This window comes from Heteronotia binoei, chromosome 1, assembly GCF_032191835.1.
Source record: "Heteronotia binoei isolate CCM8104 ecotype False Entrance Well chromosome 1, APGP_CSIRO_Hbin_v1, whole genome shotgun sequence".
Classification (NCBI taxonomy): Eukaryota; Metazoa; Chordata; class Lepidosauria; order Squamata; family Gekkonidae; genus Heteronotia; species Heteronotia binoei.
In genome coordinates, this window is record NC_083223.1 from 96,367,235 (window position 1) to 96,393,192 (window position 25,958).

At 41.7% G+C, this 25,958-nt stretch overlaps 1 protein-coding gene across 5 annotated transcripts in view; it reads left to right on the top strand.

Moving 5' to 3' along the window:
- LIN28B (lin-28 homolog B) overlaps positions 1-25,958 on the top strand; it is a 139,378-nt gene that overhangs the window by 85,206 nt on the left and 28,214 nt on the right. For all 5 annotated transcript variants that reach the window (XR_009555374.1, XM_060237538.1, XM_060237552.1 and 2 more), the window contains one exon: positions 2,415-2,599. Coding sequence is in view for 4 of the 5 variants with exons in the window: in XM_060237538.1 (XP_060093521.1) it covers positions 2,415-2,599 (185 nt within the window). In the remaining variant the exon portion in view is untranslated. The remainder of the gene's footprint in view (positions 1-2,414; positions 2,600-25,958) is intronic.

A 25,958-nucleotide genomic window follows, 5' to 3' on the forward strand; every position in this document is an offset into this window, starting at 1 on the left:
AGTATATACAAGATGGCTTGATGATAATTCCAGGTTTATCTTAAAAGGCTAGTTGGAAGAGGGTGGTTTTGCAAGCCCTACGGAACTGGTTAAGATCCCGTAGGGCCCGCACCTCTTCTGGTAGCTGATTCCACCATTGGGGTGCCTTTATAGAGAAGGCCTGCTCCCTGGTTGTTTTTAATTTGGCCTCCTTGGGCCCAGGGATTTCAAAGAGATTTTGTGAACTGGATCTCAGTGCTCTCTGGGGAACATATGGAGAGAGGCGGTCCCTAAGGTAGGCAGATCCTCGGCCATGTAGGGCTTTAGAGGTGATAACCAGCACCTTGTAACGACCTCGGTAGACAATTGGCAGCCAGTGCAGTTCCCGCAGCCTAGGCTGCACATGTTCCCACCGAGGTAGTCCCACTAGCAGTCTGGCCGCTGCATTCTGCACTAGTTGCAGTTTCTGAGTTCGGTACAGGGGCAGCCCCATGTAGAGGGCATTACAGTAGTCTAGCCTCGAGGTGACCATCGCATGGATCACTTTTGCCAGGTCACGGTGTTCCAGGAAGGGGGCCAACTGCCTCGCCCGCCTAAGATGGAAGAAGGCGGATTTGGCAGTGGCTACTATCTGGGTCTCCATTGTCAAAGAAGACTCCAGTAGCACTCCCAAGCTCCTGACCTCACGCACTGGTACCAATGGCGCCCCGTCAAAAGCTGGAAGGGAGATCCTTCCTTTCAGACCGCCGCGACCTAGACAAAGGACCTCTGTTTTCGCTGGTTTCAGCCCACTCAGCTTAATCCAATCAGCCACGACTTGCGACGCCTGGCCCAGATTTACAGGGACATCACCAGTTCGGCCGCCCATCAATACATAGAACTGGGTGTCATCAGCATACTGGTGATAACCCAGCCCATACCTCCGAGCAATCTGGGCAAGGGGACGCATATAGATGTTAAATAACATCGGGAAGAGAACTGCCTTCTGGGGCAGCCTTAACAGTGTTCCATAAACTTATTTTACGCTTTTTTTGAAATCAAGTTGGAGGCTCTGGTTTGAAAAACTGATCTATATTCTGTTTTACTTTTGTTCTGAAAGTGTTGTGTGACTCAAGTTCATGTCCTTTTTGTTCCACTTTAATATGCTTTCTCACTTTGGTTGTTCAATCACAAAGCAGATGAGTGTTGCAGAACTCATATTTGGAATACCTTACATTAATAATTTTTAAAAATGTTTTGTGTTGTAAGCTGCCTTGCTCCTTAGTGGCATGTAAGTTTTCTAAATAATAAACAACCCGAAGTTTATAAAGAGGTGAAATAGTTTGTTTCTCACTCACTTTTCTGCCAGTAGGCACTGGCATGGTTTTTGACACTTGGCTATCAATACAAATAGGGAGGCATATTAGCTAAAATCTGCATCCAATATAGGGTTGCCAGGTCTGACTCAGGAAATATCTGGGATAGAGTCAGGCGCAAGATTGTGACAAAGCACAACTGAACCTTGAAGGGAGTTCTGGCCATTGCATTAAAGGGATCATTTATTTATTTTATTTTTATTTATTTTATGATTTATATCCCGCCCTTCCCACCAAGTGGCTCAGGGCAGCTTCCTTCCTTCCTTCCATGTTCCTTCTAAATGCCTTCCCTTCACTGGAAATTATGGGGGCACCTTCTTTTGGGGCTCATAAAATTGGACCCTCTGGTCCAATCTTTTTAAAACTTGAGGAGGGGGGTTGAGGAGAGGCACCAGATGCTATGCTAAAAATGTGGTGTCTCTGCCTAAAAAAAAAAAAAACAGCCTCCCCGCCAGAGGCCCAGATAACCACTGATCAATTCTTTGTTTTACCTTCTGGGGACCAGTCTCCATAGGGTATAATGGAGTGTTTAGTGGAAATCCCCCCCTGCCTTCTGATAACCTAAAGTGGGGGGAGGGCCTCTGAACCAGGGGATCTCCTTACCCCAACTGGGATTAGCAACCCTAATTCCAAAAAGTAACAACAAAATTCTAAAACTTGAAATTAATCAAGCAGTAGTAATGGTGAACTTGCAGATCCCTTGTGTTCCATAGGGATTCTATTTAATTTCAGCAAAAGAAGTATGGCAAAATTATAAATTCCTCAAGAGTCTTTCATTGATCCAGAAGAATGTTTTAGCTATAGCTGTAATCCAGCAATCTATAGGTTTCTTTGATGAAGCTCCCACACAAGTGAGTTCCTGTTCACTCCAGTGTTGGGGAACTTTGTATGCACTGGTGCAGTCACCATTTCATTGTAAGACATAAGTTTTGAGTGGGTTTTATGTAAAAAAGACTACGCTAATTGTACTTTTGTAGGACAACTATTACAGGACAATTAATACAATCCTGTGTTGCTGTTTTTAACAGACTTCAAAATTATTAAGTCTATGATAACCAAGACTATTTTTCCTGTTCACAGAGCAAGCTTTTCATGGAAGGATTTAGAAGCCTAAAAGAAGGAGAACCAGTGGAATTTACTTTTAAGAAATCTTCCAAAGGCCTTGAATCAATACGGGTAACAGGTCCAGGTGGGATTCCCTGTTTAGGAAGTGAGAGACGACCCAAAGGAAAGACAGTACAGAAAAGAAAGCCAAAGGGAGATAGGTAATTAATTTACTAACTTTTTTCTATTTATGAGTTTTTCTGAAAGTATTAATAGAGTATAATCATCTGTGAAAAGAGTTGCTTCTTTATAGATTCATAAGCAATAATGCCAAAGTGTAAAGAGATTTAAGTAATTAGCAGTGTTATGTTGCAGCCAGAAAACTCCCTGTAAAAGAAAGAAACATTCAATTGGCAATCACTTACATCACCTTTCACAATATATGAATTGATTACTTTCAAAATTTGTTCCAGTATTCTGAACAAGGCATTCTCCTACCTGTAAGTGCTAGTGAGCTTCTGGAGGTTCTTTTTGCTCACTTAGACCACTTCATGATATCCAAATGTTCACTTTGCCCTGGATAGCCCAGACAAGCCTGATCTCATCAGATCTTGGAAGCTAAGCATGGTCAGCGCTGGCAAGTATTTGGATGGGAGACCTCCTTGGAATACTACAGTTGGGAGGCAGGGGCAGACTTTATTCAGCCACCTCTCTGAATATCCTCCATGACCCCAGTAGGAGTCAATCACCAGAGGTCACCATGACTTCCAGGTGAATGCACACACAAAAAAAACATATAAAAAATACAAATCGTCCTCAAGATGATGATGAAGTGATGTATTTCAGAGTAATTTTTGACTTTGAAAATGAGTTTTAAGAGTATGTCCTCTAAAATCAAAAACCTGAATATATATTACATTTTAGGTAAGCTTATATGCATGTCTTGTGTGTTGTATGTACAGCCTATAAGGTTGATTAGATAAAACAGATTATACAGGAGTGCAGTTTCTCTGTAGTGTTGTGATATTTTCTGTACAACAGCAGCATGTAGGGATGTATTTTTGTGATGACTTGGTACAGCATCTGGAATGCAGTTTCTTGAGCATTAATGTCTTTGCACAGCATGTTTTAGGTGCTAAAGCATTTCAAATCATACACGTGGAGGTTGATTAAAATTGTCTTTTATGGTGTTATGCAACAGGAGAATGACAAATCCTGTGTGATTTGATTCTATGATTTGATTTGAGATTAGATCTGGATGGGAGGATAAGTGATTCTATTCAAAGCAAGTGTGGTAAGAGAGTGCTTGACTTGGGGTTGTTGAAGTCTGCTGTGTAAATCTGCGAGGTTCTTGTTAAGATGTAGCAGCTGTTGTATAGTTCTGATCAATATATGTTGTTGAAATTCAAAAACTTGGCAGCTTAAAATGAAAATAGTTGGCTTTTCTAGATGTTTATATAGTGCATGGTATTTATTTATTGATGTTTAAGCCCTGCTTTCTCCCCAATGGGGCATCATTCTCCTTCCATTTTGTCCTTCCAATCCCTTTGATGGAAGTTGGTCTGCAAGAGACTGGCGCAAGGTCTTTCAGACAACTTTGTAGCAGATTGGGGATTTAAAGCAGTTCAGTGTTCTAACTAATATACCACTTCCATGACATCAAGATTTGTGTTACAGGCACATTCAAGCCTGCATGTTGAATCCCCACCATAAATCCTGCTGAACAATTTGAAAACATGCTTTTTACATTTATAATAACAAGTATCAGTACAAATGTGAGTGATTGATAGGGATAAACATCCATTAATACCAAATAAAGTTGGCCTTGAGCTGATTGAAATGTCTAGTTACTGCAGACTTAACATGCAGTGCATGCTACAGTAGAATATTAATAATACAATGGATATTGATGAGGACATGTCAAAGTAGTAGGTGAAATGACTTCATGGAGTAATTCCAGGAGGACATTTCCTGCATGAAAGACAGTGTGGAAGAAGGGCTAAGAAGACGGGCAAGCACAGACAGAACTAGACAAATTTTTCAAAGAAAAATCCCAGGCATTGTGCAGTGAGAGGCATAAGTTGTAAAAGGCCGCTGTGAAATATAGACATGAGCTAAGCAATTTCTTGACTTTGATCTTCATTAATTTATAATTGTAATGTTATATTAGGTCTCAGGGCAGTGGGCCCTTTTCAGGTATCCTACTCCGAGTGGAACAGCAGACACAATTTATATTGCATTTGTGTTGCAGGAATTGGCTTTCTACAACTTTAGTAGTGACTAGAATTGGGTTCTACTCTTTAGCATTTGGACTGTTTAAATGCTGATCAATTTACTTTCATTCAGACAGCTTGGCAAACAATAGCAAACCACAGACTGCTCTCATTTCATTGTCTGCAATTAATGTTGCGGTACCCATTTACATCAAAGTTTAACGGGGCTGCTTTGATTTCTCCTCAGATACATGGATATATTTTGATTAATATATGAAGGTTAAATTGCTTGTTTGTTGCAAGTTTCATTGTATTCAGAGCAACTATTAATGTATACATCTCCTGGTTGTGTTAATTCACACTTAAGTAACAGTGTAGAGAAATGTGTACATGCATGTAAAGTGAAAATCTTAGTTGTTCGTTAACACTAAATTTCCATTCTTTCAGTGGTGCTGAATTATACTTCATATTGTTCAGATGAATGTTTCTCCCACTTGATAGAGAAAAAAAACCAATATGAACACCACCACCCCTGTAATTACTTCACTTCATATTCTGGAATTAGGGAAATCAAAAGATGAATCATAAACTGGAGCCATATGACCCTGCAGCGTTCTGTAAGGTTCCTTAGAAGAACAATAGGTCATAGAAATATACCAAAAGAATAAAATGTTATCCATCATCCCTCATCAACTTAGTAGGGCCTCAAAGCCAGATATGCAGAAAAGTGAGGGAGCCATTGTGATCTGTCAAATGCAGTGCAACAAATTCATAGTTCTCATTTTGTCCAGATGTTTCCTTTGAAGTTCTACTTTGACGGTGGGATTAATTAACTGGACTGTATCATACAACTTGATTCCTCTGGCATAAGAGAGCTCTTCCCTGACTGAAAGCTCTGTGTTATGGGGTACATAACACAGTGTTATGGGGTACAAATTGCTACATTTTGTGGAAAGAAAATGCAACAGTAAAAAGAGGTTCTTTTTGTAATAGTAGCCTGATATGAAGGGCTATATCCAGAAACAGTCATTTTCTTTTCTCATTTTGTCCATTCCCTTTTTGTCCCTTAAATGGCAAGTCAGAACAATTATATTTGTCCATACCTTTTGGAAATAATGGTTATCTCTGCTGTTAATTTATTTGGATTTCAGTGTTTTATTTATTCCACCCCCCTTAAATAACCTTGTTCAATAGAAAAAAGCCGAGTATAAAATTGTTATATCTGGGGTCCCCAACTTTTTCAAACTTGTAGGCACCTTTTGAATGGATACAGGTGCTCAACACAGTCACAAAATGGCTGCCACAGCAGCCAGAGCCAACCATAAAATGTGAGGGAGTGAGGTTATGCATAGCTGTAAGTAACTGTTCAGCATTTAGTTTAATTTTTCGATTTATGCCCCACCCTATCCTGCAAGCGGACTCTGGGTGGCTTGCAACATTAAGAATTTACCTTACAAAACATCAAACAAACTACATCCAAACTAGATAATCTCATAATTACAGAATTGACAAAAAACGTGATCCACATCATTGGCAACAAGTCACAGTCAATACGCAGATGACATCCAGCTATATTTGCTGTTGGACGATCGGTCGGCTGCAGCCCCATCAAATCTGGCTGAGGGTTTAGAGGCCATGGTGGACTGGCTAAGGAAGAGCAGGTTGAAGCTGAACCCATCAAAGACGGAGGTTCTGTGGTTGGGGGGAGCGGGGTTGGAGCTGGAGCATAGACTGCCGACTCTTGATGGGGCACTACTAACACCAGCGCGCCTACCATCAAGAGCTTAGGAGTGACACTGGATACCTCACTTTCAGTGGAGGCCCAGGTCACACATATTGCCAAGGTGGCATTTTTTCATCTTCGTCAAGCCCGGCAGCTGGCTCCCCTCCTATCTCGCTCGGACCTAGCCACAGTAATCCATGCAACGGTCACCTCCAGACTAGACTACTCCGGAAGCTCCAACGGGTTCAGAATGCGGCAGTGCGAGTCCTGACAAGAACGCCAGGGATGGTACATATTCTACCTGTGCTGCACCAGCTACACTGGTTGCCAGTTGAGTACTGGGTCAGAGTCAAGGTTTTGGTTATGACCTTCAAGGCCTTGAGCGGTCTGGGACCGATGTATCTATGGGACCGCCTCCTCCACTATGTCCCTGGAAGGGCGTTGTGCTCCAGTAGTCAAAATCTGCTGGTGATCCCTGGCGCGAAAGAGGTCCGGCTGTCCTCAACAAGGGCCAGGACTTTTTCAGTCCTGGTCCCAACTTGGTGGAACACTCTGCCAGAAGACATCAGGGCCCTGCGGGATCTTTTACAGTTTCGCAGGGCCTGTAAGGCAGAGATGTTCTGCCAAGCCTTTGCATGAGGACAGCAACAGTTGCTGTGCTGGCACCTTTCCTCTCCACCCCCTCTTGGGGGGGTCCCCCCACCCCTGATGTGATCCAGTAACTTAATAAGAGCACTTTAAAGATGCCATCAGGGTTTGTAATTTTTAATGTAATTGATTTTAGATATATATATTTTTAATGTAACTGATTTTACTTTTGTACATCGCCCTGAGCCTGGCACTGGCCAAGATAGAGTGATTCATCAAATACATTTAATAATAATAATAATAATAATAATAATAATAATAATAATAATAATAATAATAATAATAATAATAATAATAGACACTATATAGGCTGGTAATGTTCAACATAACATAAGCATAAGGTGCTGGGGGGAGTGATGATTTCAGGGGACACCTGCTGGATCAATTTAAAGCCTGGCGGAAGAGCTCCATCTTACAGGCCCTGTGAAACTTAGATAAATCCCACAGGACCCGGATCTCCAGTGAGAGCTCATTTCACCAGGTAGGGGCCCGGACCAAAAAGGCCCTGGCCCTTGTTGAAGCTAGTCGGGCATCCTTAGGCTCAGAAATCATGAGAATATGTTGTGCAGCTGATTTAAGAACCCGGATGCTGTTTAAAATGAACTTAAGTTAAACAATATTGTCTTGTATATACACACAAAAGTAATGTAGTGAAGATCCTTGCGCTGTTACTGAAGCAACTTTTAAAAACTCTGCACAGCCAACCATGTCTCCAATAGCTCTGCTGGGCAAAAGCCTCACCTGACCCCATCCACTTTCTAAAAACACTTGGCAGGTGCCAAGAAAGGGTGTTGGTGGGTGCTATGGTGACCATGTTGGAGACCCCTAATTTAAATAAATGTAATGTTGAATCAATTGCTGTTATGACTGCTGTGTACAATGCGATTGCACAATTGTCATTGGTACTTACGTGAAATATCATATATGGCATGTGAATAGTGATGAGTAATACAGCTTTCCTCCCTCTGCCATTTCAGCCCCACTTAAGTGACATTTTGTTATTGGGAAGCTAAACACCTTTACTATAACTCGAGCAAGAGAATGTTCATATACTTTCTGTTTTTTATTATTATTATTTCATAAACTGATAAACATCAGGAACATTCAACATCCCCACCCCCTGCAGTAATAGCTTGTCATGCTGCATACATCTTAAGATGGTTTAAGTTAATAGGGCTAAGATGGAAATGAAGCTGGTCAGGAAGTCTCTTTAGTCTGGATGGGGTTTTTTTCAGCTAACAGTAGATGAAGTACTTTTGTCATTGGCAGATTATGTGACAGACTTGGGGATGTACTATTGAATCTGGTTTTACCAGTCTTGGAGGGGAGGGTATTAGTGTTGCTCTTTTAACATTTACTTTTTTATGTTAAAAAACCAGACACACTAATCAGTGCTACTATAAACATAAGGTTAGGTTAAGCATTAAGCTGTCCTTGTAGACTACTCAAACTTTAGTGCAGGGGTGCCAAACACACAGCCCAAGGGCCAGATCAAGCCCCCAGAGGGGCTCCTATCAGGCCTGTGAATAACTCACTGTCGTCTGCTTCCTTTTCTCTCTCTTGCTTCATTCTGCATCGCAGCTTGCTTTGCCAGGCTTGCTCAGTTGCACAGGAGCTACTGAGCAAAGCCTTTATTTCCTCCATTGGCTGACAAACACAGGAAGCAACTTATGTGCAAAAGCTCACAATGCCCAGCCGTTTCATGTTTTCCCCTGAGAACCATGGTGGCATGGCTACATCAGTTTGGAGTAGTGGTTAAGAGTAGTGGACTCTAATCCGGAGAACCGGGTTTGGTTACCCACTCCTCCATGTGCAGCCAGCTGGGTGACCTTGAGACAATCACAGATCTCTCAGAACTGTTCTCTCAAGGGCAGTTTTCTCAGAGCTCTCTCAGCCCCACCTACTTCATAGGTTGTCTTTTGTGGGGAGAGGAAGGGAAGGAGATTGTAAGCCACTCTGAGACTCCCGAGTGAAGGGTGGGGTATAAATTCAACTTTTCTTCCTCTCCTCCTCCTCCTCCTCCCTGTCCCAGCTCTTTGGATAATTGCACTGGAGCTCTAAAATAGGTTGTTGACATGATCCAAGTTAGGTGTGGGAGAGGGTGCCTGGCAGCTCTGTAGGCCAGATGGTGCCTGTAGGCAGTTGCCTACCTGGCCTACTCTCATGTGCTAGGCCTGCTTTGGAGGTAGAGCCAGGAGCAAGGTTGTGACAAGCACAATTGAACTCTGGGAATCTCAGAGCAGCTTAAAATCTCCTTTCCCTTCCCCTTCCCACAACAGATACCCCATGAGGTAGGTGGGGCTGAGAAAGCTCTCCCAAAACTGCTCTTGAGTGGAACAATTCTGAGAGATTTATGACTGACCCAAGATCATACCAGCAGTTGCGGGTGGAGGAGTGGAGAATCAAACCCAGTTCTCCCAGATTAGAGTCGGTGTACTTAAACACTACACCAAACTGGCTCTTCATTTCATTGGAAATGATGGAGTATGGGGGCACTTTCTTTTGGGGCTCATAGAACTGTACCCCCTGATCCAGTCTTTTTGAAACAAGGAGTTTTTGAGGAGAGGCACCAGATGCTGTGCCTCTACCTCAGAAAACAGCTCCCAAAAGCCCCAGATACACATAAATCAGTTCTCCATTATACCCTATGGGGATCAGTTTCCACCCCCAACCCTATTTTCTAATAACCCTGAAGCAGTGAGGGCCTCTGAATCAGGGGATTCCCTGCCTCCAAGGGACTGGCAAACCAGCAAGTGGATTTTTGAATAGTTTGTGCTGAGAAATGTAGCTTTATGGGCTTGTGATTTGCAACTGGGGGGGGGGGTGGGGGGGCGTTAACACTTTCTCATTTAATAGGCTCTCTTAATTTTGTGCTTAATCTTTAAACAAAGCAGCATGTGATACAGAATTCTGAGGAGAGAAATATTTCCTCAGTATGAAAAGAATAATAACTGAGTTTTCAGCATCTTGCCCTACATCTCAGAAGTGTTTAGAAGTGACAACTGAAGATTTCAGTAAATAATACAACATTTGAGTCCAATAGCATCATTTTCAAATAAGCAGTGCTTATCAAAAATGAAAATGTTTATATCTACTCTGGACATTTCAAAAGGATTAAGCTATTGTTTCAGTTTATTCTGCATGAAACAGATCTGGAAAATGTTGAACTACCTTGAGTACCGATCACTTACAGCATTAACCATTTTATGGATTTAAAGTAGTTCTATTTCAGCAAGCTTCATTACGTGTTGTAATGGGTTTGTGCTTTCTAAGACCTTTGTTTGATTTTGGATTTTTTTCTTTTTTGTGGCTGTTTTTGTGGAAGAGAAATCTTTCAGGCATGGATTGATGGTCCAAATCTTTTGCAGTCTGTCTCTTCTAACCTATGACCCTGCAAGGTCAGCATTTGAGGGCAGGAGATTAAGATAGTTTAAAGAGTGGAATGGAAGAATAGCCAGCATATTTTGTGGCAAAGTAATCAAAGTAATTACACAATTTATTTACTTTTAAACATACCTTCAGAGTAACAAGTTGTGGGAAATCATGTTGGAAGAAATTTTTATATTGCTTAAAAACTCAAGATTTGACATTTGCAACATAGTTCAGAATCTGTTCTCAGTACTTATGTTTATCCATTTTGTCATGCCAGTAGTTTGCAAGAGTATTACCACTAGTATTACGTATTCCTTGTATTAGCATCTGACCATGCTCAGCAAATGTTGTGCTCTCAGAGACTCTCAAGATCATGTGCTGAGTTGGTAGAATTTAATCAAAATTTGTTTCTTTTACTCCTTTTTCAAATGCAAATGATTCCAACATAGTAATGGTGTCTATAAAAATAATTTCATGAATACATGAGAAAACATACCCACTTTCTTGCAGCAATTGTTACCATGTGTGGTCAGGAAGACATGTGTATCCCAGACAATATCCATATGAATGGGGCCTACTTTGCAATATGGTCCCAAATTCACATTATGGGTTATTTGAGCATAAAGTGGGGGGACATGCTCCTCTTTCCTGTGAGCTTAGACTTTACCTGGTTTAAGGGCATGTACACAGTCTGTGCAAGGATACAAACATCTGTAAAAGGGTTCTTTTGAACAAACAACAAAGCTCTTTGTGCACATTTGAAAGAATTACTGAGACCTTGAATATGGGGACAAACAAATTTGTTGAAGGGAATAATTACCACATGTAAGTGGTTGTAAGCATACAGAAGCAGTACCAAATAGTAACTACTCACATTGTGATGCAAATTTTTCAAATGATCAGAAACACTGTGTGAAGATGAGATAGGCAGGAGCCTGAAAGAGGCACAGCAAAAGAACAACCATTGGCTACCCATTGAGAAGGGTCCTTCTCCTCTGAGAACAGGAGGACATCTTGTGCATGATTCCGATCTATATTTAGGGAGGCAGAAACAAAACCAGTAATAAATCTAAAATACTAGAGGAAAACAACTAACAACATGGAGGAATAACAGCAACTTAGAAAAGTAGCTGAATAACAGGAAGCAAAATTCAAAGAGAGACTTGAGAGAGTGGTGTATCCTGAAAATTTGAAATAGGAGGAAAGTGATGGAAGTCCGGATGAACCACAATGTCCTTCTTTCCTCAGAGGGGAAGGACCCTTCTCAGTGAGTAGCCAATGATCCCTCTGAGGTGGAGGACATCTTGTGGAACATCTTAAAATAGGGTCCCTAAACTCTGGGTGGGATTTTGCTATCAGCAAGATCCAACCAAGCAAGATCCAGATGGGAGGAGAAATATATGCTGGAAGTGGAACTTACCTTTCACAAGACAGTGGAAGTCGTGTGCAGGCAAAAGTACTTCCAGGAACTATCATGTCTTCAGTAACAGATTTCAATTCAAAATATTATCTTCTTTCCCAGTTTGAAATGTGAGGAAGGGGATGAATAAGATCATTTTAATGTGGATTTTTCCTGATCAGCTTAAATCTGAAAAGGATGGAGTTCCTAAGACGTGGGGAAACTTCCAAATAAGGAAGTGTGAGCAGGTCTTTGGACAGGGAGGAAGAGAAGTCTTAACTTCAGAACTTTCAGGGCTTTTTTTGTAGTAGGAACTCCTTTGCATATTAGGGCAAACACCCCTGATGTAGCCAATCCTCCAACAGCTTACAGGGCTCTTAGTACAGGGCCTACGGTAAGTTCCAGGGGGGTTGGCTACATCAGAGGGGTGTGGCCTGATATGCAAAGGAGTTCCTGCTACAAAAAAAGCCCTGAAAACTTTGCTTGAAGACCTGTTGCTAGAGAAAGACTGAGCTGCAGTTTTTGGAAAAGTAATGCTGTAGTGCAGAAGAAGTAACCATTTCAGAAGACCACTATCTGGAAGACTGTTGTGTTGTTTTGTGGAAGAACTTAGGGCTATGAATGGGCAAGATGGATGCCTAGAATGACAGTAGAGAAAGACTCATGATGAATTGAAGATATGGGCTAGAGCTTGTTTTAATGACTGTTCTATGACACTGATGGCAGTGAAAAAGAATATTGGTCTGGCAGTGAAGAATATTTGTCTGCTGCCATTGCATCTGCATGATGTTAGCCTACGGAACTCTTCTGCATGGTCATACTCTACTGAAAATGGCTTTGAGATGATGTGGACAGATTGGCAGCCTACTTTTACCAATTTGCTTGATTCTTTGCAGATAAAATCTTTCGCATCTATCCCAACTTGGACTGCATATTAACAACAATAGTATAAGTTGATGCCAGGGTGCTAGCTTGTCCAGTTGTATGGGATACCTTTCAGTTTATATAGTCTAAGGTTGCAGACTCTTGGACCTGTATGAATGACCATTGCCCCTTCTGGTTACTTGAATATGCTTGGTGGGACTGGCAGACTGGGTCCAGGATACAATAGATGACTCCTTGGGAGAGAGGATGGTTATCCATGCCTTGAAGTTGGCAGTGGTACACCCACATAAAGAAACCTACTCTGGATCCAAACTTCAACAACCATTACCTAGTCTCAAATGTACCATTCTTGAGAAAGGTAATTGAATGAGTAGTAGCTGGACAGTCCCCAGAATGGCTGGATGAAGCAGATCCAGGGCTTTTTTGTAGAAAAAAGCCCAGCAGGAACTCATTTGCATATTAGGCCACACCCACTGATGTCACCATTGTTTCACATAGGGCTTTTTGTAGAAAAGGCCAAGCAGGAATTAATTTGCATATGAGGCCACACCCCCTGACACCGAGCCAGCCAGAGCTGCCTTCCTGCTCAAAAGAAGCCCTGAGCAGATCACTTTCATTTGTTCCACTTTGGTTTCAGGCCTGTCTGTGCAACTGAAACAGCCTGGATTAACCTAGTGGATTATTTGTGGTAGGAGACAGACAGAAAGAATGCAACTCTGTCAGTACTCTTGGACCTCTTAGTCGATTAATCATGGTAATCTTCTGGATTGCTTTCTGACCAGCACATGAAGCAAAAAAAGCTCACAATGCCCAGCCATTTCATGTTTTCTCCTGGGTCTTAGGCTCAGAGCATTCACCATGAAATTTCTGTAATTAATTGCAATAAATCAAAAGTAGGTTTGTAACTTACAGAGACACACATGAACAACACCTTAAAAACATATTCAAGGTCGCCACAGCACAAACATTGTCTTCAGATTTTGATTCAATAATTCAGAGCAAGAGGTTAAATAAACCTCTTATCAGAGAGTTATCAGAGACTGTTAAATAAACAAAATACTGCAAGAGTGCTAATGTTTTAAGCATGTTTTATTATTATTTTTTAAAAAATCTTTGTGTTTGTGTCCTTTGTAAAGTTTATATCTCTGCTACCTGGCATTACATTTTATGACACACATGGTCTGGACCAACAAGGTCTTATTTATGTCAGGTCTGGCCCTTGCAGCAAATGAGTTCAACAACCCTGTTTTAGAGGATAGTGCTGGGTGACTGTTCCTTGGCCCTATGAGCTATGGGGTTCCACAAAGTTCCATCTTGTCCTCTGTTATTTTCAATATCTACATGATGCTTCTAGAACCAATCATCCAGAGATTTGGGCTAGACTATCACCAATATGTGGATGATAATTAACTCTATAGAGGTTCCAGTGGGGAGACTGATGCCTGGAAGAAATATTGGGATGTTCAGGGGTAATGAGCTGACGCTTCATTCTATCAAAATGGAGGTGATACTCATGGGAGGAAGCACTGACCCAGAAATTGTGGCATATCCTGTTCTGGATAGGGTTGCACTTCCCAATATGGAATAGATTTCTAGCTTTGTTCAGCCGGATGAGCATGTCATAGTGGTGGCTAGGAGTGCCTTTTACCAGGTTTGGCTAGTAAGCTGCATCATTTCCTCGGCTGGTGATGCTTGCCCCTGGTAAGATCAGAATTAGATTACTGCAGTGTGCTCTATATGGATCCGCCAATGAAGAGTGTTCAGAAACTACAACGGATGCAGAATGCTGTGACAAGAATTTTGGCTGGAGTGCATTGTAGGGACTTGTTAATGGTTAGTGCTTGTTGATGGTTCTCCATCCTCTTGGAGAGGAATGACAAGTGGAGTGCTTCCTAGGACCTGTTTGTTGTGACTCCTGGAATGAATTGCACCATCTTGATAAATTATTTGAATATTTGTTCAACATTATTTGAATGAATAATAATAATAATAATAATAATAAATTTATTCTTATATCCCGCCCTCCCCCGCCAAAGCGGGCTCAGGGTGGCTCACATGACATGGTTTACACCATGATTACACTAAAATCCAATCATTACAATAAAAGACAATTAAAATAGTTAAATACATTCAATTAAATTAAATAAACAGTTAAAATTATTAACAGCTACAAATTAAAGTGCCACAGTTCAGTATATGTATAAGATGGCTAGGTGTCATTTTCGGGTTCCGTCTTAAACACGAGTTGACAGAGAGTGGTTTTGCAAGCCCTGTGAAACTGATTTAGGTCTCGCAGGGCTCGCACCTCCTCTGGTAGTTGATTCCACCATTGGGGAGCCATTGTGGAGAAGACCTGTTCCCTTGTTATCTTCAGTCTGGCCTCCCTTGGTCCAGGGATTCATAGTAGGTTTTGGGAACTGGATCTCAGTGCTCTCTGGGGAACATATGGAGAGAGGCGGTCCCTAAGGTAGGCAGGTCCTCGGCCATATAGGGCTTGAAGGAATAGAGGGAATGCTTATTACATTTGCAAATGATACTAAATTGGGAGGGGTAGCAAATATGGTAGAAGACAGAAACAGGATAAAGGATGATCTTGAAAGGATGGAAATTTGGGCTTAAACAAATAAAATGAATTTTAATGGGGATAAATGTAAAGTTCTTCATTTAGGTAGGAAAAAATCAAATGCATAATTATAGGATGGGGGGGGGACTTGTCTTGGCAGTAGTCTGTGTGAAAAGGATTAGAGGTCTTAGTGGACCATACATTGAACATGAGTCAGCAATGTGATGCGGTGGCTGAAAAGGCAAATGTGATTTTGGGCTATATCAACGGAAGTACAGTGTCAAGATTGAGTGAAGTGATGGTATTGCTTTGCTCTGCTCTGCTCTGGTTAGACTTCACCTAGAGCAGGCATGGCCGATGGTAGCTCTCCAGATGTTTTTTGCCTACAACTCCCTTCAGCCCCAGCCAGCATGGCCAGTGGCTGGGGCTGATGGGAGTTGTAGGCAAAAAACATCTGGAGAGCTACCGTTGGCCACCCCTGACCTAGAGTATTGCATGCAGTTTTGGGCACCACAATTTAAGAAGGATATAGACAAGCTGGAACAGGTCCAGAGGAGGGCAACAAAGATGGTGAGATGTCTGGAGACCAAGTCCTATGAGGCAAGGTTGAAGGAGCTTGGGTATGTTTAGCCTGGAGAGAAGTTGACTGAGAGGAGACAGGATCACCATCTTCAAGTACTTGAAATGCTATTCATATAGAGGATAGTGCAAAATTGTTTTCTGTTGCCCTAGAAGATTGGATGAGAACCAACAGGTTGAAATTAAATCAAAAGATTTTTTGACTAACAATCAGGAATAATTTCCTGATGGTTAGACCGGTTCCTCAGTGGAACAGCCTTCCTTGAGAGGTGGTGGAACAGAGGTTAGATGGCCATTTGACAGCAATGCTGATTCAATGAATTAGGCAGATCATGAGAAGAAGAACAGGAAGGGTTGTATCCGTAATTAGTTCTTGTGGCCCTTTCTGTGAGGCAAGAAAAAAAAATGAAGGAAAGGGGCGGAGACAGGAAGTGAGAAGATCTGTCCTGCCTCCCTGAATGGATTGTGGGAAACACCCAAGCAAGATGTCCTCCACTTTAGAGGGAGAAGGGAATATTTCTCTATTTAGCCTCTTTTTTAAATTATTTCTTTCTGTGTATATATACAAGCTGATTCTCCAAATATGAAGAGTGAGGTGATTCTGCTGTCCTGGACCCTACTTTAACTGAACAAAGCTCCCATATTTTCAGACCAGAGTATCTGAAAAGTCAGTATTTACTCTACATCAGCCACCAGGCCATGGACCAGTACCGGTCCATGGCCTGCTAGCAACCAGGCGGTGGAGTGAGGCAGGGCAGCCCCAGACTAAAGAGGCGGCACAGCCTCACTCCAAGGCTGCCTCTCTTTATTATTTATTTATTCACTGCCTTTAATTTATACGCCGCCCTCTCCACAAGTGAACTCAGGGCAACTAACAGTCCAAATTTCAGACAATAAATACAAATTAAACATTCAAATTTCAAACAATAAACACTATTAAAACATTTTAAAACCATTTTATGGTGCTGTTAAATAACTACCTAGGCGGGATTGTCCTTTACTAACAGTTAAACCTGGTAGTAGTTCCAAGATCTCAGTAGTGTAGATGGCAGTCCTTCCTGGCTTAAGTGCCAAAAGCCTGTCGGAATAACTCAGTTTTGCATGCCCTGCAGAATTGAGAGAGGTCCCGCAGGGTGCTGCCTCTGAGAAGGCCCTGGATCGTGTAGAATACAGCCTGGCCTCCCTTGGTCCGGGGATGGACAGTAGATGTTGCATGCCTGAACGCAGTGCTCTCTGGGGAATGTGGAGAAAGGCGGTCCCGAAGATAGATAGGCCAACGATCATATAGGTCCCGAAGATAGATAGGCCAACGATCATACCAACACCTTGAAACGGACTCGGAACACAATAGGCAGCCAGTGCAGTTCTTTCAGCACCGGCTGAATATGCTCCTATTGAGGGAGCCTCATTAACAGCCGCGCTGCTGCATTCTGCACTAGCTGCAGTTTCCGAGTCAGGGTCAAGGGTAGCTCCATTTAGAGAGCATTACAGTGATCTATTCTCAAGGTGACCGTGACATGGATCACCATTGCTAGGCTGTCGTGTTCCAGAAAGGGGACCAACTGCCAAGCCCGCCGGAGATGGAAAAAGGCGGATTTGGCAGTGGCTGCAACTTGGGCCTCCATTGTCAAAGAGGACTCAAGAAGCACTCCCAAACTCTTGACCTTAGGGGCTGGTATCAATGGCACCCCATCAAGAGTTGGTAAAGGGATCTCCCTTCCTGGGCCACCCCGACCCAGATAGAGAACCTCCATCTTTGTCGGATTCAGCTTCAACCGACTCTGCCTGAGCCAAGAGGCTACGGCTTGAAGAGCCAGGTCTAGATTATCTGGGGTACAGTCACCCATCATTAGATAGAGCTGGGTGTCATCTGCATATTGGTGACATCCCAGCCCATACCTCCTGACAATCTGGGCAAGGGGGTGCATATAGATATTAAATAACATCGGGGATAGAACCGCACCCTGTGGCACACCACATATAAGCGGGTGCCTTTGGGATGATTCTTCCCCTATGACCACCCTTTGTCCTTGACCTTGGAGAAAAGAGGCCATCCATTGTAAGGCTGATCCCTGGATCCCTTCATCGGCGAGGCGGCTAGACAGTAGCTGATGGTCAGCCGTATCTGCGTCTGACAGATCTAATAACAACAGCACTGCTGAGCCGCCCCAATCCAGATGTCACATGAGGTCATCCATGAGGGCAACCAGAACTGTGTCCATCCCATGACCTGGCCGAAAGCCAGGATCCCAGGCCAGCAGAAGGGGCAGCGCTGCTGTGACCTTAAGCCTACCCCCCATTTATAGACCTCCACTGATCAGCTGATCAGTGGGGATATTTAAATGGGAGGGGGAGGCAGAAGCAGCTCCAATCTCTTCTGCATTTAAAGACCCCCAGGGGATGTGGCATGGGTGGGGGGGGCAGCCTGGGGTGGCAAAACCCCAGCGCCACCCCCCACCAACACCTGTCTGTGGAAAAACTGTCTTCCACAGAACTGGTCCCTGGTGCCAAAAAGGTTGGGGGCCACTGCTCTAGATTGTGAGATGCATTTTGATATTTATACTGACTATCCAGTATGTGCATGGTGTAGTTGTTAGTGCATTGGCCTAAGATTGTGATCAGAGTTCAACTCTGCGCTTAGCCATGAAGCACATGATGTGGCCTCAGGCCAGTCATACATAGGGATGGTCACAAACTGAATTGTTACAGTTTGGTTCATGGCTGACCACTAACCAAACCATGTACATAATAAGAACTGGGAGGTTGGTTTGCAAATCAACCTGGTTCATATCAGTTTGTGAACCATTTAAAGTTTAAACCTCTACTTTCTGCTTCCCATGAAAAGCTGCAGGGGGCAGATATTAGGGGTTTCAAAATAGCTCTGAGCCATTTAACCCCTGTTTTCTGTTCCCCACAGCTTTTTTTGTTTAAATGGCTCAGAGCTATTTTAACCAAACAGCATGTTTTTTTTATGATACAGGAAAAACTCCTGCTCTTCACGAGCTGCCATGAACTGCATCAAAATTGGTGAAAGTTCATGGCGGTTCTTCAGTTCACAAACATTGCTTCACAAGCCATGAACCAGCCAAAATTCATGGTGAACTTTAGTTCATCAGTCAGTTTATGCCCATCCTTAGTCCCACACTCAGCCTAAGCTAGAAGAAAAAGAGAGGGGGAGGAAGTATTTCCTTTCATAAACAAATAACAGATTTACTCCAATTGTTTCAGTGAAGGAATTGATGACCTCTTTCATCTCCTCTGACAGAGTCCTCTTTCTTTGACTGAGATTCAGATGAGTGAAAAAATGTTAAAATCACATTATTAATTGTTGATGACATGTGATTTTTGGAAATACAAATAATTACATATTGGAATAATTTACTATGGAGCTGGACCAGGTTCAGACCTGTGACCACCCTAGAAAAATGAGAAGTCTAAGGGAAAGGAAGAAGGGGAAAGAGAGAGAGAAATATGATTGGGACCCAAAGCGTCAATTGCTTCTTTTTGGAAAGCGATCACAGCTCCTACTGTTACCACCTTTCTAAAGTATGGGAGTATTTCATCATGGAGAAAATTCAGTCTAATTTACAGCAATCCAACTCTTCTAATTTCTGCTAAGTGGTTTCCTTTTGTGACTACATTACTTCTCAAGAAATTCCTCCTTATACCTCTTCACAAATGTCTATGCTGTATTTTAGTTTGTGAGTTTCCTATCTTTATCTCTTTTGCTTCTTTCTTGACACAGGAGTGGTTCAAACTGTCTTGTAACTTTGTTTCCTTCTAATGGTTTATGATATTTTACAAACTGTTTATGGTTTGCCCCTCCCCTAAGTTGTTCTACTATTACATATTTACGTCTGATACAACTGTTTTTGATTCACTCGCTTAAAGGTCTCTTTATTAATTATATCATAATGTTTATAAGGATTTATAATATGCAAAGCTGTTTTTATGGCTTTTGATGTTATCTTTAGACACATTTTACAATGCCATTTGTCATATTACTGGCATTTTGCATTTTGTAATCCTTATTAATATCTGAATCATTCTATTTTATCTTAATAAAATTGTTTGAAAACTGGGGGGGGGGGGGGAGATTGGGATGGAGAAAGAGGGAAGGAAGGGGGGGGGTCTTCCCTGGGCTGCAGAAGCACAGGGAAAGCCCAACCACCCCATACCTCCTGGACAGCCTGGGAAGAGTGGGGTGGCGGGGGGGGGGGGGAGAAGATCTTCCCTGTGCTTCTGCAGTCTGGCTGCAGAAGCACAGGGGAAGCCCAGCCACCCTGCGCCTCCTGGACAGCCTGGGAAGTGCGGGGGGGGGGTAGAAGCCCAACTGGCTCGCCTCTCCAAAGGTCAAAGAGGCACACCATTGGAGATACTCCTCCTGCTTCTGCAGCTAGGGCTGCAGAAGCAAGAGGAAAGCCCAGCTGGCCCTAGGATTTCTCCCCATTGCATACAGACCCCGGGCTGAGTGGGGAGGAGGTGGGGGAGCTGCTGGAGGTTCAGGAGCTGTGCTCCAGTGCACTCCTGCTGAATCCAACCCCTGTTTATGGAACAGATACACTTGTGCTGGATAGTCATGATGCTTTTCTTATGAGAAGGCTTGGTAGCGGGATTTGTACTAGGAACTGATTGTTTTGACACTCACATTCTTATTTTATGGCTTCCCTGGGGACAAAAAAACAGTGGGCCACTTAGAGGGGAACTTTTTGCCTCACATTTTAGCATACATCAACACCTTTAAGAAAACAGAAGAAATTACCCCCCAGTCTTTTAGTTCTGATATTCTCTGTAAACTGGCCTCTTCTTTCAGGCTTGGGTAGGTGGGGTGGGGTTGGCTATATTTCAGCTGCTCTTTCTTTGTATATGCTAATTAATTTAAACAGATGGAAATTAATTGGACCAATTGGATAGTAAGCTAGCAAAACAATTGAGGAAAACTCTCCCCTCTCCAAAGGAAAAAAAAATCCAGGTGCCAGCTCTATTTGTTAAGAAGGCCATACGTATCTAGTTTCGAAAGTGAGCTATTAGTGTACCAGAAAGGAGGGATTCAAACAATGCATTTTTCCTTAAAGGAAATGGTGCATAGTAGTCCCATTGCTTGTTTTATGATTGACAGGAGGTAGTTAAAGCTTATTCTGTTCTGAGGCCTGATAGATCAGTATTTGCTTCTTGGAAGAGGAAAGAAGCAGGGAGGTGTAGGGGTAGGGAGGACAAAACCTGCTGTTTCCGACCATTAAAGAAAAATAAAAAGCCAGCTGCTCTCTGAGCAAAACTTGGTCCTTTTCAGTGCCTTTAATAGACAAGAATATATTCAAGAGAGAAGAATTCATGAGGCCCTGTAGACATATATCCTGGCATTATGGAAAAAATGCAAAATTTGAACAGTGAGAGACCCTTGGTGCATCTATCTGTCTCATTGTTAAAACACCCTTAAAACAAAAAGGAGGGGGGTTCCCTAGTCCTAGTTTTATTATTCCATGATAATGGAGTAATGTGAAGACATGTATTCAGTAAATATAGAAAAATATAAAAAACCAAGATTTGCAAATGTGAATAGTATCATATCCCATGAAACAAGACTGTGGTGCTTCAACTGCTGAAATATGTCTTCTTGACAATATAAAGGTAAAGGTAGTCCCCTGTGCAAGCACCAGTCGTTTTCGACTCCAGGGTGACGTTGCTTTCACAACGTTTTCACGGCAGACTTTTTACGGGGTGATTTACCATTGCCTTCCCCAGTCATGTACACTTTCCCCTCAGCAAGCTGGGTACTCATTTTACCGACCTCGGAAGGATGGAAGGCTGAGTCAACCTGGAGCCAGCTACCTGAACCAGGTTTTGCTGGGATCGAACTCAGGTCATGAGCAGAGGGCTCCAACTACAGATTGTTAATTTCACTTTTATTTAATGTACAAGGCAGCTGTGGTTGACTTGATGAGTGAGCCTGGTGGAAACTGTTAGAGAAATTCTTCAGAACTTGATTTTCTTCAGCTTGATTCTTTAAAAAGTACTATTAACTAATGATCCAGACACCTCTGTAATGTTATTAGTGTTTTAAGTTGAACATCTGGATTTTGATGGGTTTTTATTTTTTAAAAGGTTAAATGAAATTAGAATACTATTTTGCTGATCTGAGTGTATTTCCTATGTTTTTAAAAAGGAATTATCATTTGCATTCAGTTAATTCTTCCATTAAAGATACTATCTACAGTATTGCTATGATAAATTCCTCATCATCTTCTGCATTATTGGGAGGCCACGATGTGATGTATTGCAGTAACAAAGAAATGAAAATTTTCAGCTGGTTACAATATACAGCTCTGACTGGTGTGCAGCAGCTTAAATATGCTTAAAATAACACATTTATTCAAAAGAAAGATCTCTGAATGCAAGACCTTAAAAGTGTTATACACACACATTTATAATTGTACATAGCTGTACCTTGTATGTGAATATAAGATGACCCTCTGTTTGCTAATGGCATACTTGAGGAAAAAGCTAGTCCTGCATTTGAAAGAATACTGTTATGGCTGGGTATAAATCATCATACTTAATGTTAGAGAAAATTGTTTTTAAGCATTTTGTTGGGAAGCCAGTGCAGTGTAGTAAGTTAGAGGGTCAGACGAGGTTCTTGGAAACCATGGTTCAAATCTTCACACGTCCATGAAGTACGCTGGGTGACCTTGGACCAGTCAATTGATCTCAGCCTAACCTGCCTCACAGGGTCTTTGCTATGAATAACTGGGAAAGTGGAGAACCATGTACATGAGTTGAGGAGCAGGATAAAAATATTTGGAGTAGATACATTCTCCCCTGTTCTTTCTCCCTTCTTTTTTTCATAATTTTGGCAAGACTTGTATGTTCATTAAATATATATATATATATATATATATATATATATATATATATATATATATATATATATATATATATATATATATATATATATATATAGTACTATTAACTAATGATCCAGACACCTCTGTAATGTTATTAGTGTTTATTATTAGTATATTAAGTTATTATTAGTATATATTATTCTGATGCCTTTTATTTTTAGAAAATGGAATCCTCAAAAATATAAACTGTACCACTTTGTACATTTGACTTATTTTAGCATTAGGCTATATAACTTTAGTGAAACAGATTAATAATAATGTACTGGCAAATTGTATCATATTTGTTGTTCCCACATTTCCTTTAGTTTTTATTAAACACAATATAACACAATAGAATCAACAATAGCCTTTCTCAGCAAACGCAGTAGTTGTAGCTCAAGTGATGCAAGATTTATGGAACAAAGGAAATTGGGGGGGGGGGGGAAGTGTCAGAAAGGAGTTCTCCTTAGATACCTAAAACGTTAATTTCTGTATCTCTGTGAAAGCACAATGTGCCTGTATAGCTTATGGGAAGGATAAGGAGACTGCTGTGTTCACCATTGTTTCTGGACTCTGTGCCCTGCCATTCATGGATTCTGGCTGCTCATTAAGTGTACAGGAAACGTGTGGCAAGCAGCTATTTGTCATTTCATACTGCTGCTGATTCCCTTCACTTTATTGGCAAATGACCTGGCTGCCTCACTAGCATTCACTCTAGACCTAACAAGATCGACTTCTCTTTCTGCAACCTTACAAACAACATTTTCTGTTCAAGGGAGTCTCCTGCAGAGGATCCCAGCTGCTTCCACTTAAACACCCAGAAGCTAATCCTTCAGAATCAGCTTGAGCAGGCCAGCATCTGTCTTTCACATTTTGGTCCCCTCAAGGTGCCTCCAAATAAAGCTCAGCACCTTGGGTCAGACCGTTATTTCCACCTTTTGGACTTTCTTTTGATTCTGAGGCTGCTCTCTATCCACTTCCTTCCATTCCCAGATCTTACAGTGATAGAAGAAATTTCCTCCTGCAGACAACTGTTTGTAGATTTCAAAACTGTTCTTTCCTTGATTTTGTCATTATTGTACAGTTGCTGTATTTTTCTGGTGTTTGGACAAGAATGATACAAGAAAGCATTCTGGAATTCTGTATGCTGCCAGATCTTATACCAAGAGAGGCTATATAATTGAGGCTGATGCACCATCCCTTAGTCTCTGTGTGTAAAACTGTCATGGCAGGTTACATCCACATGCTTCTATCATTCTGTAGATTGTGTAAAATTGAATTGTTCTGGAGGGCATTTTTATAAGAAAGGGCTATATTTAATGCTTGTGGATGCTCGGGCAGTTTTCACTGCGTTTTTCATTGCATATATTAAAAAGGTAGTAAAGGTGCAAACACCAGTCATTTCCAACTCTGGGGTGATCATGACGTTTTCACAGCAGACTTTATGGGGTGGTTTGCCATTGCCTTCCCCAGTCATCTACACTTTACCTCCACCACACTGGGTATTCATTCTACCAACCTCAGAAGGATGGAAAGCTGAGTCAATCTTGAGCCGGCTACCTGAACCCATCTTCTGCCGGGATCAAACTCAGGTTGTGAGCAGAGAGCTCAGACTGCAGTACTGCAGCATTACCACTCTGCGCCATGGGGCTTCTATTGCATATATAAAAAGGTAAAGGTAGTCCTCTGTGCAAGCACCAGTCGTTTTCGACTCTGGGGTGACATTGCTTTCACAGCATTTTCACGGCAGACTTTTTACGTGGTGGTTTGCCATTGCCTTCCCCAATCATCTATACTTTCCCCCCAGCAAGCTGGGTACCGACCTCGGAAGGATGGAAGGCTGAGTCAACCTGAGCCGGCTACCTGAATCAGCTTCTGCTGGGATCGACCTGCAGTACTGCAGCTTTACCACTCTGCATCACGGGGCTCTATATTGCATATATACACTCCTTTTATTGTGTTGTTCTGTACTTTTGTCATCCAGCTTTATTGCATTGCTTTTTAAGGCATTATCCTGTTGCTGTTGCATTGTTCTAAATTGTGTAATCTGCGTTGAGTCTCAGGAAGAAAGGTGGACTATGAACAAAAGAAATAAAATATTTATTTATTTACTTTATAGTCTGCCTTTTTTGCTGGGACTCAAGGCAGATCTTGTGATATAAACAATGTAATCGGGCAGCATAAGACACCCAGTAAACAATGCAATAGGATTACAAAAATCAATCAATTAATGAAAGTACATAAATACATAAGGTGCCCATGCACTCTTCAGCAAAGAGTGGGTTTGCCTGTAATACCATTTTGTGCGGTCAACATTGGAAGTGGGAAGGGCAGCTGGAGCAGTTCTTTGCTTCTGGGGTTGCCCATTCTCTTAATGTTGAATATTTTATTAATTGGAACAGAAATATTTTGGCAAGAGCTTTTTTGCCTAAACTAATTTTTTGGATCTGGCTAAGACCTTTATGAAGCATTGTCAGTGTCTAGCTGGTATTTTATGCTTTGTGAACTTGTTTTATTTGGGTTAAACAGAAAGAGGTGTGACTCAGATATGCTGCTACCAGTTTGATCTTAAAAGCATGGTTCATTTAAACAGCACGCAATAGACGGTGGTTGTATTTTATTTTAATTGACATATAATTGTTTCAAGATAGATTTTTTTTAAAAAAAATTGTTTGCCTGGTAATGATTCCTGTCACTAATGTCTCTGTAAACTTTACACATGCACCCCAAATATATTGTATATTCAATATACCTATATAATAATATACATGTGTGTGTGTGAATTTTACACATACACCCCAAATATATTGTATGTGTAATATGGGATACTCCTCCTTTTTTAATAGAAAATTTTAAAAGTAATAATCTCTACCATGGCAACTGTGGGAGAGAGGGAGTGTAAAGATTGAGTTTTGGAATGAAAAATGTCTTTGATGCTTAAGGCTTCTGATGGGTAGCCGTTTTGAAAAGAATCAGTACATAAAAAACAATTTGAGCACTGTACCTCTTCTAAGAAGAAACAAATATTTTACTGTATATTGCTTTCAGGGCAAATAGTTTGTCAGTGTCCAAGACTAACTTCATTGTACATTCACTTTGACCATAACCGGGGATTGTCTTATCAGGCCTCTCCTGGCTTTAAACATCTCCTATAAATCTATGAGTTATCTTATCTAAATCTCCTGATGCACAGTTCATCAGTCATGCTGGGAAAATTGATTCCTGGCCTTATAAATATCCTTTCCTTTGAATTTCATGAGTGGCTCTCCGCTATTAAACAAAACATTACAATCAGGAGCTCATACTAGTAGAAAGAA